Here is an 11,041-nt window from a genome sequence, read left to right on the forward strand (position 1 = left end):
GTGGAGACGGGGTTTCACTGTGTTGGCCAGGCTGGTCTCAAACTCCTGACCTCAGTTAATCCACCTGCCTTGGCCTCCCAAAGTGCTGGGATTACAGGCGTGAACCACCGCTCCCAGCCTCTTTTACATTTGTTAAGACTTGTTTTATGCCTCCAAATATGGTATATCTTGGTGGATGGGCACTTGAAAAGAATGCATATCCTGCTGTTGTTGGATATTCCATTCATGTTGTTTATGTGGAATTGGTTCATAGCATTGAGTCTTGTATACCTTTACGGAGTTTCCGTAAATTATGACTGATAACTGTTCTACAACTATTGAGGATTGTGTGTTGAAATCTCCAATTATAATTTTGTATTTATCTACTTCTTTAGTTCTATTATTGTTTTTCATGTATTTTGATGATCTATGCTTAGGTGCATATATATTTAGAATTATATCTTCTTTATTAATTGACCTCTTTGTCATTATGGTATGTCCCTCTTTGTCTTTGGTAGTTGTTGTTGTTGTTGCTGTTTTGAGACAGGGTCTCAATCTGCAGCTTCGACCTCCCAGGCTTAGATGATTCTCCCACCTCTGCCTCCCAAGTAACTGGGACCACAGGTGCATGCTACCACAATTTGATAATTTTTAAAATTTTGTTGTAGCGATAAGATCTCCCTGTGTTGCCCAGGCTAGTCTCAAACTCCTGGACTTAAGCAATCCTCCCTTCTCAGGCTCCCAAAGTGCTAAGATTACAGGTGTGGGCTAGTATGTCGCCCACTGTGTGGGCCAGTATTCTTTGTTTTGAAATCTACTTTGTCTGATATTCACTTAGCCATTCCAACTTCTTAAAATTTAGTTTCGTCAGTGTATGTCTTTTCCCATCTTTTTGCTCTTAAACTATCTCTGCTTTTATATTTGAATAGCTTTCTGGTATTTACCATATAGTTCGGTTTTGCTTTTTTATCCATTCTAACAATCACTGCCTTTTACTTGTGAGCATTTACATCATTTATATTTATGTAATTATTGATATGATTGGGTTTAAATCAATTTTACTATTGGTTTTTCATTTGTTCCATCTGTCTATTGGTCTTTTTTTTCTTTTGTATTTGGAGACAGATTTGCCCTCTGTCACCCAGGGTGGAGTGCAGTAGAGCTATCACAGCTCACTGCCGCTGGGCACTGGTCCATTTTTCTATCTTTTTTTTTTTCTTTTGAGACAGGGCCTCCCTATGTTGCCCAGGCTGGGTTCAAACTCCTGGGCTCAAGTGATCCTCCTGCCTTGATCTCTCAAAGTGTTGGCATTACAGGCGTTAAGTCACCAGAGCCAGTCAGTTTTTTTTCACTTAGGTACAGAATTCAATGCCAACAGTTCTTTTCTTTCAACACTTTAACCATGTCACTCCATGGGGACGCTGTCTTGAGCCTTTGGTAAGCCTCATTCTCCAGGACCACACGGCAGGCGCGACAGCCCTAGGTCCACCCCACCCCGTAAGCGCTCCCTCCGGGAGGAGACAGAAACCCAGGACAGCTCCGGGGCAAGGCCGAGGAAGGAGGGACGACGGGGCAGGGAGGCCCGAAGAGTCCCCGCCTTTTGGGATAGTCGCCACCCTTGGACCCCCTCACCCTTGGGGACGTTGAGGAGTGTTAAAATCTCCAAGACGCGAGTCACCGGTACGAAGCCACAGCCATTTCGCCGCTTGCTCGGTGCAAGTGCAGAAGGTCCTAGTAGCCGAGCGTGGAGTCGAGCTCGTGGGCGGCGTCGGGCACCTTCGGCCGCGCCCTCAGCTGCACCCCCCGGTGGGCGGGGCCCGAGCCCGTCTCTAAAGCCACGGGGCCGCCCGCTCCGAGCCTGGTGCTTCCGACCGCTGCGCGCCGCTCCTGGGCTGTCGCAGTCTCCCGTTGCCGCCATCATGTCCCGGCAGCTGTCGCGGGCCGGGCCAGCCACGGTGCTGGGCGCCATGGAGATGGGGCGCCGCATGGACGCGCCCACCAGCGCCGCAGTCACGCGCGCCTTCCTGGAGCGCGGCCACACCGAGATAGACACGGCCTTCGTGTACAGCGAGGGCCAGTCCGAGACCATCCTTGGCGGCCTGGGGCTCGGGCTGGGCGGCAGCGACTGCAGAGGTAACAGTGGCCCCTGATCTTCCCCCTGCACGGTGCAGAGCTGAGCCTGTCCACAGCCGTGCACCGCCCCGCTCTCCCTGGCCCGGGGCAGCACCCAAAGTTTTGTCCCCCCCACCGCCCCCACCCCTGTTCACCTCGCAGCCTTGGGAACACCAGGCTCCTTAGGCACGTCTAGCTCCGGACAACTTTTCTCTCGTCTTCTCTTCTGTTCGTCTCTCTTCTCTTCCGGGAGGTAGCCAGCACCCTCACTGACGCCTGGATGACTTGGTCTTGCCTGGAATGACTTGGCTAGCCCCTCTCTGGAGCACAAAAAACACTGGGATCTGGCATTGTGCAGCTCCTGTCCCCACCTGTGCCCTCCAGGTGCCCTTGACGGGCCTGATCTGCAGAAATTCTGTTCTTACCGCCTGGCACTCCCTGGCACAGTCCAAAATCAGAGTTTGGACCCAGCACACTATCTGCTTCCTCCTTTGCACATGCCAGCCTGCTCGGGGCCCCGGACTTTGCTCTGAGTACTTTGTGGTACTCACAAGGGCACCTCACAAGGGTGGCAGTGCCCGGAAGCCTTGGCAGCTCCCTCAGGGGGATGAGGGATTGGGGTGGTACAGGGTCTCACTGCCCTCTCTGTGGGAGGCTCTGTCGGAGGCTATTGGAGAGAAATGGACACTAACCCACTCCAGGAAGCTCCAGTTCTAGAGATGGCTGGGGAGCCCAGAGTGACCCCTTCCTGGGAGGGACCCCGTGAAGAAAGAACGGATAGGAGTTTGCCAGGAAGAGTACAAGGGGCAAGGGCATCAGGGCAGTGGGCATGGGTGTGGAAAGGCAAATGTGTTTTGGCAATGCCGCGGGTGCTGGAGGAGGCAGGTGTGGCCGGAGGGGAGGATGTGTGTATAGGGGCAGGAGGAGCCGCCCTCAGTCTGATGCCATTTGCAGTGCTTAGGCCGATGCCTGGCAGGCACATAGTGAGGGCTGGGAAATGTTAGCTGTTTGTTTGTTCTTAGTATTGGCACCATTTGCCTCCTTCCACTGAGTGTCTGAGTGGAGTCTTATTTCTCCTCTGATTCACCACATGGTAGATCCAGAATGAACCTAGCCTGTGCGTGCATCCCAGTGCCACGCTCTTTCTAGATCACCCGGCTGCCACTTGGTGAGAGCTCTAACCATATTTCTGATTTTTTTTTTTTTTTTTTTTTTTGAGACAGGGTCTTGCTTTTTTGCCCAGGCTGGAGTGGAGTGGTGCGATATGGCTCATTGCAGCTTTGACCTCTCAGGGCTCAAGCCATCCTCCCACCTCAGTCTCCTGAGTAGCTGGGACTACTACAGTAGCACCACACCCGGCTAATTTTTTGTATTATTCATTGAAACCGGAGACTCACTTTGTTGCCCAGGCTGGTCTTAAACCCCTGAGCTCAAGTGATCCTCCTGCTCTGGCCTCCCAAAGTGCTGAGATTACAGGTGTGAGCCACCACAGATCTGTACCCTCTGTCTGGCCCTTATTTCTGATTTTTTTTTCTTTCCTTTTTTAATCCTTCTTTGTCTTCTGTCTGAGTCCAAGGTTGGCTGGCGAAAGTCCTCAGATCTGATCTGAAGTTAAATTCAATTGAGAAGCAGAGGGGTGGTGGTAGAATGGAAAAATTCCATATGAATAGTTCCTCAAACCTGCTCTTTGCCAGGCCTCAAGGGCTCCAGTGACTGCCCTCCTGCCAGCCTAAGTGACCTTCTAAGTGTGAAAAGTGGGTGGAGGACTCTCCACTCACCTGTTAGTCCAGTTCACTAGGAACTAAGATTCTTTTTTTTTGTTGTTTGTTTTGTTTGTTTGTTTGTTTTTTGAGAAGTCTCACTCTGTCGCCAGGCCGGAGTGCTGTGGCACAATCTCGGCTCACTGCAACCTCCGCCTCCCGGGTTCAAGCAATTCTCCTGCCTCAGACTCCGGACTAGCTGGGGACTACAGGCGGGCTCCACTATGCCCAGCTAATTTTTGTGTTTTTATTAGAGATGGGGTTTCACCATGTTGGTCCAGCTGGTCTTGAACTCCTGACCTTCTGATTTGCCTGCCTCGGTCTCCCAAAGTGCTGGGATTACAGGCATGAGCCACGGCGCCTGGCCCTGAATTTCATTCCTCTTTCCTCTCAGTGAAAATTGATACCAAGGCCATTCCACTGTTTGGGAACTCCCTGAAGCCTGACAGTCTCCGGTTCCAGCTGGAGACGTCACTGAAGCGGCTGCAGTGTCCCCGAGTGGACCTCTTCTACCTGCATATGCCAGACCACAGCACCCCGGTGGAAGAGACACTGCGTGCCTGCCACCAGCTGCACCAGGAGGTAAGGGGACCCCTGAGCTCTGGGAGGTGGTCCACTGCTACTCTCCTTATCCTGATCCTAATGATGAGAGCAGAGGCACCAGGGCTGTTCCAGGGTGGAGCAGGGAACAGCCCCACTCCCAGGGGCCCCACCCTGGCCTCCCTTTCCTGGTCTGGGCTGCACTATGTTCTGACTGGAGCCTCACCCGAGCAGGGCAAGTTCGTGGAGCTTGGCCTCTCCAACTATGCCACCTGGGAAGTGGCCGAGATCTGTACCCTCTGCAAGAGCAACGGCTGGATCCTGCCCACTGTGTACCAGGTGAGGGCCGGGGCTGCAGAGGCCAAGGTCTCCAGAACTCCTGCTCATCCTGGGCTGTCTTTGCCCCTCTGACTGCCCCCGTGCCCTCTGTATAGCAGCCACTCCCCTGCTGAAAGCCTGCAGATGGCTCCCAGGTACCCTCAGGATGCCATTCAAGCTCCTCAGGCTGGCCACTGGGCATCTGCTTCCTTCCTGCCTATCTGTGCACCTTGGACCCTTCCTTCCCTACCTTCCCCTGCACTCAGCCTGGAACAAGCCCTTCCCCCACCACCGCCCCTTCCGTGAGAGGATGGTTCAGGTCTCACATACGTGTCTCTTCGTCTGGAAGCCTTTCTAGACGGGCCCAGAAGACCCTGAGACCTCAGGTCTTTGTTTACCTCCTCATGATTCATTGCACAAATATTTGCACAGCTGCTTGGTGCCAGGCACTGGTCACAGAACTTTCTAGTCTATTATGATTGCCTCATGACTCGATTATAACTGTTTATGCTTGACCTTACTACAAAATATTTGAGGGAAGGGACCCTGTCCTTTTGGCTTGAGAATCTAAATCTGACAACCAGCCCACAGTTGGTGCTCATGAAAGTTGGCAGAATGAATGAATTTTCCGTGGGCATAAACTCCTTTCACCAGCACCAGTTAGAATAAGTATACGCCCAGACGGTTAAAGTCCTAGAATTGTTAAGGTCTGAAATAAGGGTTCTGGAAGGGTAATTTTGAAGTCTCTTCTTTTGACACATCCACCCTCTCCCCCCGGGCCCCTCTCCTTACAGGGCATGTACAACGCCATCACCCGGCAGGTGGAAACGGAGCTCTTCCCCTGCCTCAGGCACTTTGGACTGAGGTTCTATGCCTTCAACCCTCTGGCTGGTACGTTGACCATTCCTGGCCCTGTCTCAGTCTATTCCCGACCCACAGATGCCCAGCCCAGGACCTGGGAAGCAGGGAGGATTTGACAAACTTTGACCTCTCAGGTCAAAGAGGTAAAGGCTGCATCCTTCAGCCCTCCTGGGTCCCTGCCCCTCCCCTAGACCAGAGCCCTGAGGGATGTGGCAGCTTCTGGGGCACTCTAGGCCCCGGGGCTGATTGCTGCTCTCCGTCAGGGGGCCTGCTGACTGGCAAGTACAAGTATGAGGACAAGGATGGGAAACAGCCCGTGGGCCGCTTCTTTGGGAATACCTGGGCAGAGATGTACAGGAATCGGTAAGCTGTGGGTGCTTGGTGTGGATGGCTGGGGTGGGGTCAGCTTTATGTGGAATGAAGTCCTGGGCTGCTCCTGGGGTAAGGCCTTTCCTCGCTGCTGCACCTACTCCCCTGAATTTCTTCGGGAATTTCCAAACCCTCCATCGGTTTTCTTGTTGTCTTGGGACCTCCAGGAGGAAATGAGTCTCCCTGGACCTCGGGGTCTTGAAGTCGTTGCTCTTTCCTGAGCAATCACCTGCTAGGAAGGAAAGAAGGAGCTCTGGAGGGAGGTCCAGGAGGCCTGGGGCTGAGTCCTGACCCATCTTAGCGGCCTTTGTGTCCCTAAGGAAAATAAGAGCAGGCTGATGAGTCCTCAGGAATAAAGATTCGTTGAGGTCTCTGCTGAGGGGCCCAGCATCCTGAGTGGTTCTCTTGCCCAGCAAAGTGGGAGACCCATGGCTAGAGAGAACACTGGCCCCTCAGGGCTGCAGGGTATGGGGTGGGACAGTGGCCCTGGTTGGCTCTTTGGTTGTGGCTCCCAATGTGGCCCTGATGGTACTGACACCTGTGCCACCGTCCCCCCTTCCCAGCTACTGGAAGGAGCACCACTTCGAGGGCATTGCCCTGGTGGAGAAGGCCCTGCAGGCCGCGTATGGCGCCAGCGCCCCCAGCATGACCTCGGCCACCCTCCGGTGGATGTACCACCACTCACAGCTGCAGGTAACCAGTGACCCTGGGCGCTCAGCTTCTTCCCTTCCAGGGGAACCAGCAATATCTTTAGATGAAGGCTGAAACATTTGTTTATCGATTCCTCTGAAATTTCTCTTTCTTTCAACTCTCACAAACATTCTTCCCACTGGTCTTTTTCTATGTTTTTTTTTTTTGGAGACAGAGTCTCACTCTGTCACCCAGGCTGGAGTGCAGTGGCATGATCTCGGGTCACTGCAACTTCTGCCTCTTGGGCCGAAGCAACTCTCTTGTCTCAGCCTCCCCAGGAGCTGGGATTACAGGCATGCGCCACCATGCCCAGCTAATTGTTTGTATTTGTAGTAGAGACAGGGTTTCACCATGTTGCCCAGGCTGGTCTCAAATTCCTGAACTCAGACAATTCGCCCTCCTCAGCCTCTGAAAGTGCTGGGATTACAGGCGTGAGCCCCTGCACTCGGCCTTCTCATTGGTCTTTGATGGTATCTGAGTGCCAGGCTTTGTAATGAGAGCTTCACTGCAGGGATTTCATTATTCCTTCAGCTTTATGAAATGACTATCCCAGTGTTATTGACGAGGAAACTGAGTTTCACCCAGCTATGAAAGGGGCAGACATTTTAACACAGGTTTAACTGTAAAGCCCACTAGTCTCATCATTTTGGTGGGAGCTGGAGTTTCCCTCTCTCAGTGCCTCATGTCTTCCTCACTTATATCCAACTCCAGCCTTAGATGTTGCAATAGTGTCTGGCATATATACAGTAGGTGCTCAATAAATGGGAGCTAAGTGCGCTACATAATTTTTCACACCCACAACCATGTTGAAAATAGAAAAGAGGATTGAATCTCAGAGAGGTTTAATAACTTAGCCGCGTTTACACAGCTGCTGGGGGGCAGAACTGGGCTGTGAATGTAGGTCTGTCTGGAAGCGTCGTGTGGCAGTAGGGGAAGGGATACAGGTTTTGCGTCACATGGGTACAGCTATCCAAGGCACCTTAAGTTCTTTCTGGACATATGGGATACAAGAGATCCCAAATCTCAGCAGGGAGGTGGCTGGGACGGCTGTGAGTGGAGTCGCTGTGCAGCAGAAGAGGGTTGAAGTCTGGCCGTCTCCCTTGCAGGGTGCCCATGGGGACGCGGTCATCCTGGGCATGTCCAGCCTGGAGCAGCTGGAGCAGAACTTGGCAGCGGCAGAGGAAGGGCCCCTGGAGCCGGCTGTCGTGGACGCCTTTAATGAAGCCTGGCATTTGGTTGCTCACGAATGTCCCAACTACTTCCGCTAGGCCCATCGTTTCTCAGGCTGCCCAAGGCTCTTCTGTAACATCTTTTGTTACTCACATTTTCTTTAATTTAGAACTGCCTCAGTAAATTCTTAGGGATGGAAGTATTTGGACAAAAACCTACTAGAAGAGTCACCACCAAATGAAGAATAAAACTCCCAGGGTGCTGTGTGTTAGTTTGTTTGCGTTGCTATAAAAGAATACCTGAGACTGGGTCATTTATAAAGAAAAGAGGTTTATTTGGCTCACCACTCTGCAGTCTGTACAAGGGGGTGTGGTGCCAGCATCTGCTCTTGGTGAGGGCCTCAGGAAGCTTACAATCATGGCAGAGGGGGAAGCGGAGCCAGTGTGTCACATGGTGAGAGAGGGAGCAAGAGACAGACGGGAGGAAATTCCTGGCTCTTTTAAACAACCAGATCCTGTGTGAACTCATAGAGCTGGAACTCACTCATTACTGTACAGATGGCACCAAGCCATTCATGTGGGATTTGCCCCCATACCCTAACCCCTCCCACCAGGCTCACCTCTAACATTGGGGATCACAGTGCAACATGAGATTTGGAGGGGACAAAATACCCTAATGATATCATTGTACCAGTACCACCCCCCTGCAAATGTCATGTTCTTCTCACATTGCAAAGTACAGTCATCCCTTCCCAATAGTCACCCAAAGTCTTAACTTGTTTCAGCATCAACTCAATCATAAGGCCAAAGTCTCATCTGGGACTCAAGGCAAGTTTCATCCACCTATGAACCTGTATAATCAAACAAGTCATTTGCTTCCACGATACAGTGGTGGTACCCGTACTGGGTAAGATTCCCATTGCAAAAGGGGAATCAGCCAAAAGAAAGGGGCAACAGGCCCACGAAAGTCTGAAACCCAGTAGGGCAGGCGTGAAAATGTAAAGCTCCAAAATAATCTTTGACTCCATATCCCACATCCTGGGCACACTGGTGCAAGGGGTGGGCTTCCAGGGCCTTGGGCAAAATTCAATTGCTTAAAATGACAAAATCCCCCAGATGATAAGAAAATTCAACATAATCTTTGTCCAAATCCCAACTGGCTTTTTTATTTTATTTTATTTTTTTAATTTTTTGATATAGAGTCTCACTCTGTCTCCCAGGCTGGAGTGCAGTGGCGCAATCTCGGCTCACTGCAACCTCCACCTCCTGGGTTCAAGTGATTCTCCTGCCACAGCTTCCTGAGTAGCTGGGATTGCAGGTGTGAGCCACCCACCAAGTTAATTTTTGTATTTTTGTAGAGACTGGGTTTTGCCATGTTTGTCCAGGCTGGTCTTGAACTCCTGACCTCAGTTGATGCGCCCCACTTGGTGCCTTGAATGCTGGGATTACAGGCATGAGCCACCACACCCAGCCAGCTTTTTTTTGAGAACACAGAAGTTGGAAAACTGGTTCTAAAATTCATAGGAAATTCAGGGCACCCAGGATACCCAAAACATGCTTGAAGAAGAACACAGTTGGAGGACTCCCACTTTCTGATTTCAGAACTTACTACAAAACTACATAGCCGGGCGTGGTGGTAGGCGCCTGTAATCCCAGCTACTTGGGAGGCTGAGGCAGGGAGAATTGCTTGAATCTGGAAGATGAAGGTTGCAGTGAGCCGAGATCAGGCCACTGCACTCCAGCCTGGGTGACAGAGTGAGATTCCATTCTCCGAACAAAACAAAACAAAAAACAAACAAACAGAAAAAACAACTACAATGCTAAAGACAGTGTGGTCCTAGCATAAGGCTAGACATAAATCAATGGGCTAGAATTTAGAGTCCAGCAGTAAACCCTTTCGTGGTATTGTCAATTAATTTTAAAGAGTATCAAGACAATTCAACAAGGAAAATAACCATCTTTAGGCCGGGCGTGGTGGCTCATGCCTGTAATCCCAGCACTTTGGGAGGCCGAGGCAGGCGGATCATGAGGTCAGGAGATCGCGACCATCCTGGCTAACACAGTGAAACCCCGTCTCTACTGAAAATACAAAAAATTAGCCGGGCGTGGTGGCGGGTGCCTGTAGTCCCAGCTACTCGGGAGGCTGAGGCGGGAGAATGGTGTGAACCCAGGAGGTGGAGCTTGCAGTGAGCCAAGATCATGCCACTGCACTCCAGCCTGGGCAACAGAGCAAGACTCCGTCTCAAAAAAAAAAAAGAAAAGAAAATAACCATCTTCAACAACATCTGGATATTTGCAAGTAAGGGAATGAAGTTGGACCCCTTCCTCATACCATACATAAGAAAATAAACACAAAGTGAGTCATAGACCTAAATGTATAGGCTAAAAGTATAAAAACTTTTAGAAGAAAATACAGGGCCAGGATGGTGGCACACTCCTGTAATCCCACCTACTCTGGTGGCTGAGGCACCAGAATCACTTGAACCCAGGAGGCAGAGGTTGCAGCGAGCCAAAATTGTGCCACTCCACTCCAGCCCGGGTGACAGAGCGAGACTCTGTCTGTCTCAAAGAAAGAAAAAGAAAATATAGGGATAAGTCTTGTGGCCTTGGATTGGGGAATTGTTCCTCAGAAGCACACACAACAAAAGAAAAATTAAATTGGACATCATCAAAGTTTAGAACTCTTTTACTTTAAAGACTCCATAAAGAAAGTGAAATGACAACCCACAGAATGGGAGAAAATACTTGCAAATCATTTACCCGATGATGTTCTGTCGAGACCAGGGGTGTCCAATCTTTTGGTTTCCCTGGGCCACACTGGAAGAAGAAGAATCGTCTTGGGCCGCACATAAAATACACTCACACTAACGATGGCTGATGAACTTAAAAAAAAAATCACAAGAAAATCTCATAATGTTTTGGGAAAGTTTATGAATTTGTGTTGGGCCACACATGCAAAGCCATCTTTGGGCTGCATGCGGCCTGCGGGTCATGGGTTGGACAAGCTTCAATTATATAAGAACTCTTATCATTCAACAATAACAATATCAATAATGCAATTGAAAAATGAACAAAGGATCCAAATAGAACTTTCTCTAGCAAAGATATACAGATGGTCAGTAGACAGATGAGAAAGCGCTCAACATCATTACCCATGAGGGAAATAAAAATAAAAACCACAATGTGTTTCCACTACTTCACACCCACTAGGATGGGAGTAGTAAGACAGACAGACAATAGAAG

The 11,041-nt window shown here is 50.4% G+C and overlaps 1 protein-coding gene across 2 annotated transcripts; it reads left to right on the forward strand.

Annotated features, from left to right (window-relative positions):
- The first annotated feature begins 1,339 nt into the window (after positions 1–1,339).
- On the forward strand, positions 1,340–8,070 carry AKR7A3 (aldo-keto reductase family 7 member A3). Of its 2 annotated transcripts, XM_016938180.3 has the most exons (7): positions 1,340–2,112; positions 4,246–4,433; positions 4,626–4,730; positions 5,504–5,600; positions 5,834–5,933; positions 6,503–6,632; positions 7,736–8,070. In XM_016938180.3, the coding sequence occupies exons 1-7, from the start codon at positions 1,899–1,901 to the stop codon at positions 7,895–7,897; spliced, it is 996 nt and encodes a 331-aa protein (XP_016793669.1). In that variant the 5' UTR covers positions 1,340–1,898; the 3' UTR covers positions 7,898–8,070. The 2 variants fall into 2 exon arrangements, with proteins under 2 accessions (XP_016793669.1, XP_016793707.1); XM_016938218.3 differs by lacking the exon at positions 4,626–4,730 and having other exon boundaries at positions 1,791–2,112.
- The last annotated feature ends 2,971 nt before the right edge of the window (positions 8,071–11,041 follow it).

Source organism: Pan troglodytes, chromosome 1, assembly GCF_028858775.2.
Source record: "Pan troglodytes isolate AG18354 chromosome 1, NHGRI_mPanTro3-v2.0_pri, whole genome shotgun sequence".
NCBI lineage: Eukaryota > Metazoa > Chordata > Mammalia > Primates > Hominidae > Pan > Pan troglodytes.

Excerpts from the sequence above, each read along its gene's own strand:
- AKR7A3 (XM_016938180.3), top strand. The coding sequence starts at position 1,899 with ATGTCCCGGCAGCTGTCGCGGGCCGGGCCAGCCACGGTGCTGGGCGCC. Across the intron at positions 5,601-5,833 it reads TGCCTTCAACCCTCTGGCTG|GGGGCCTGCTGACTGGCAAG; the intron begins GTACGTTGACCA and ends GCTCTCCGTCAG. Across the intron at positions 5,934-6,502 it reads GCAGAGATGTACAGGAATCG|CTACTGGAAGGAGCACCACT; the intron begins GTAAGCTGTGGG and ends CCCCCTTCCCAG.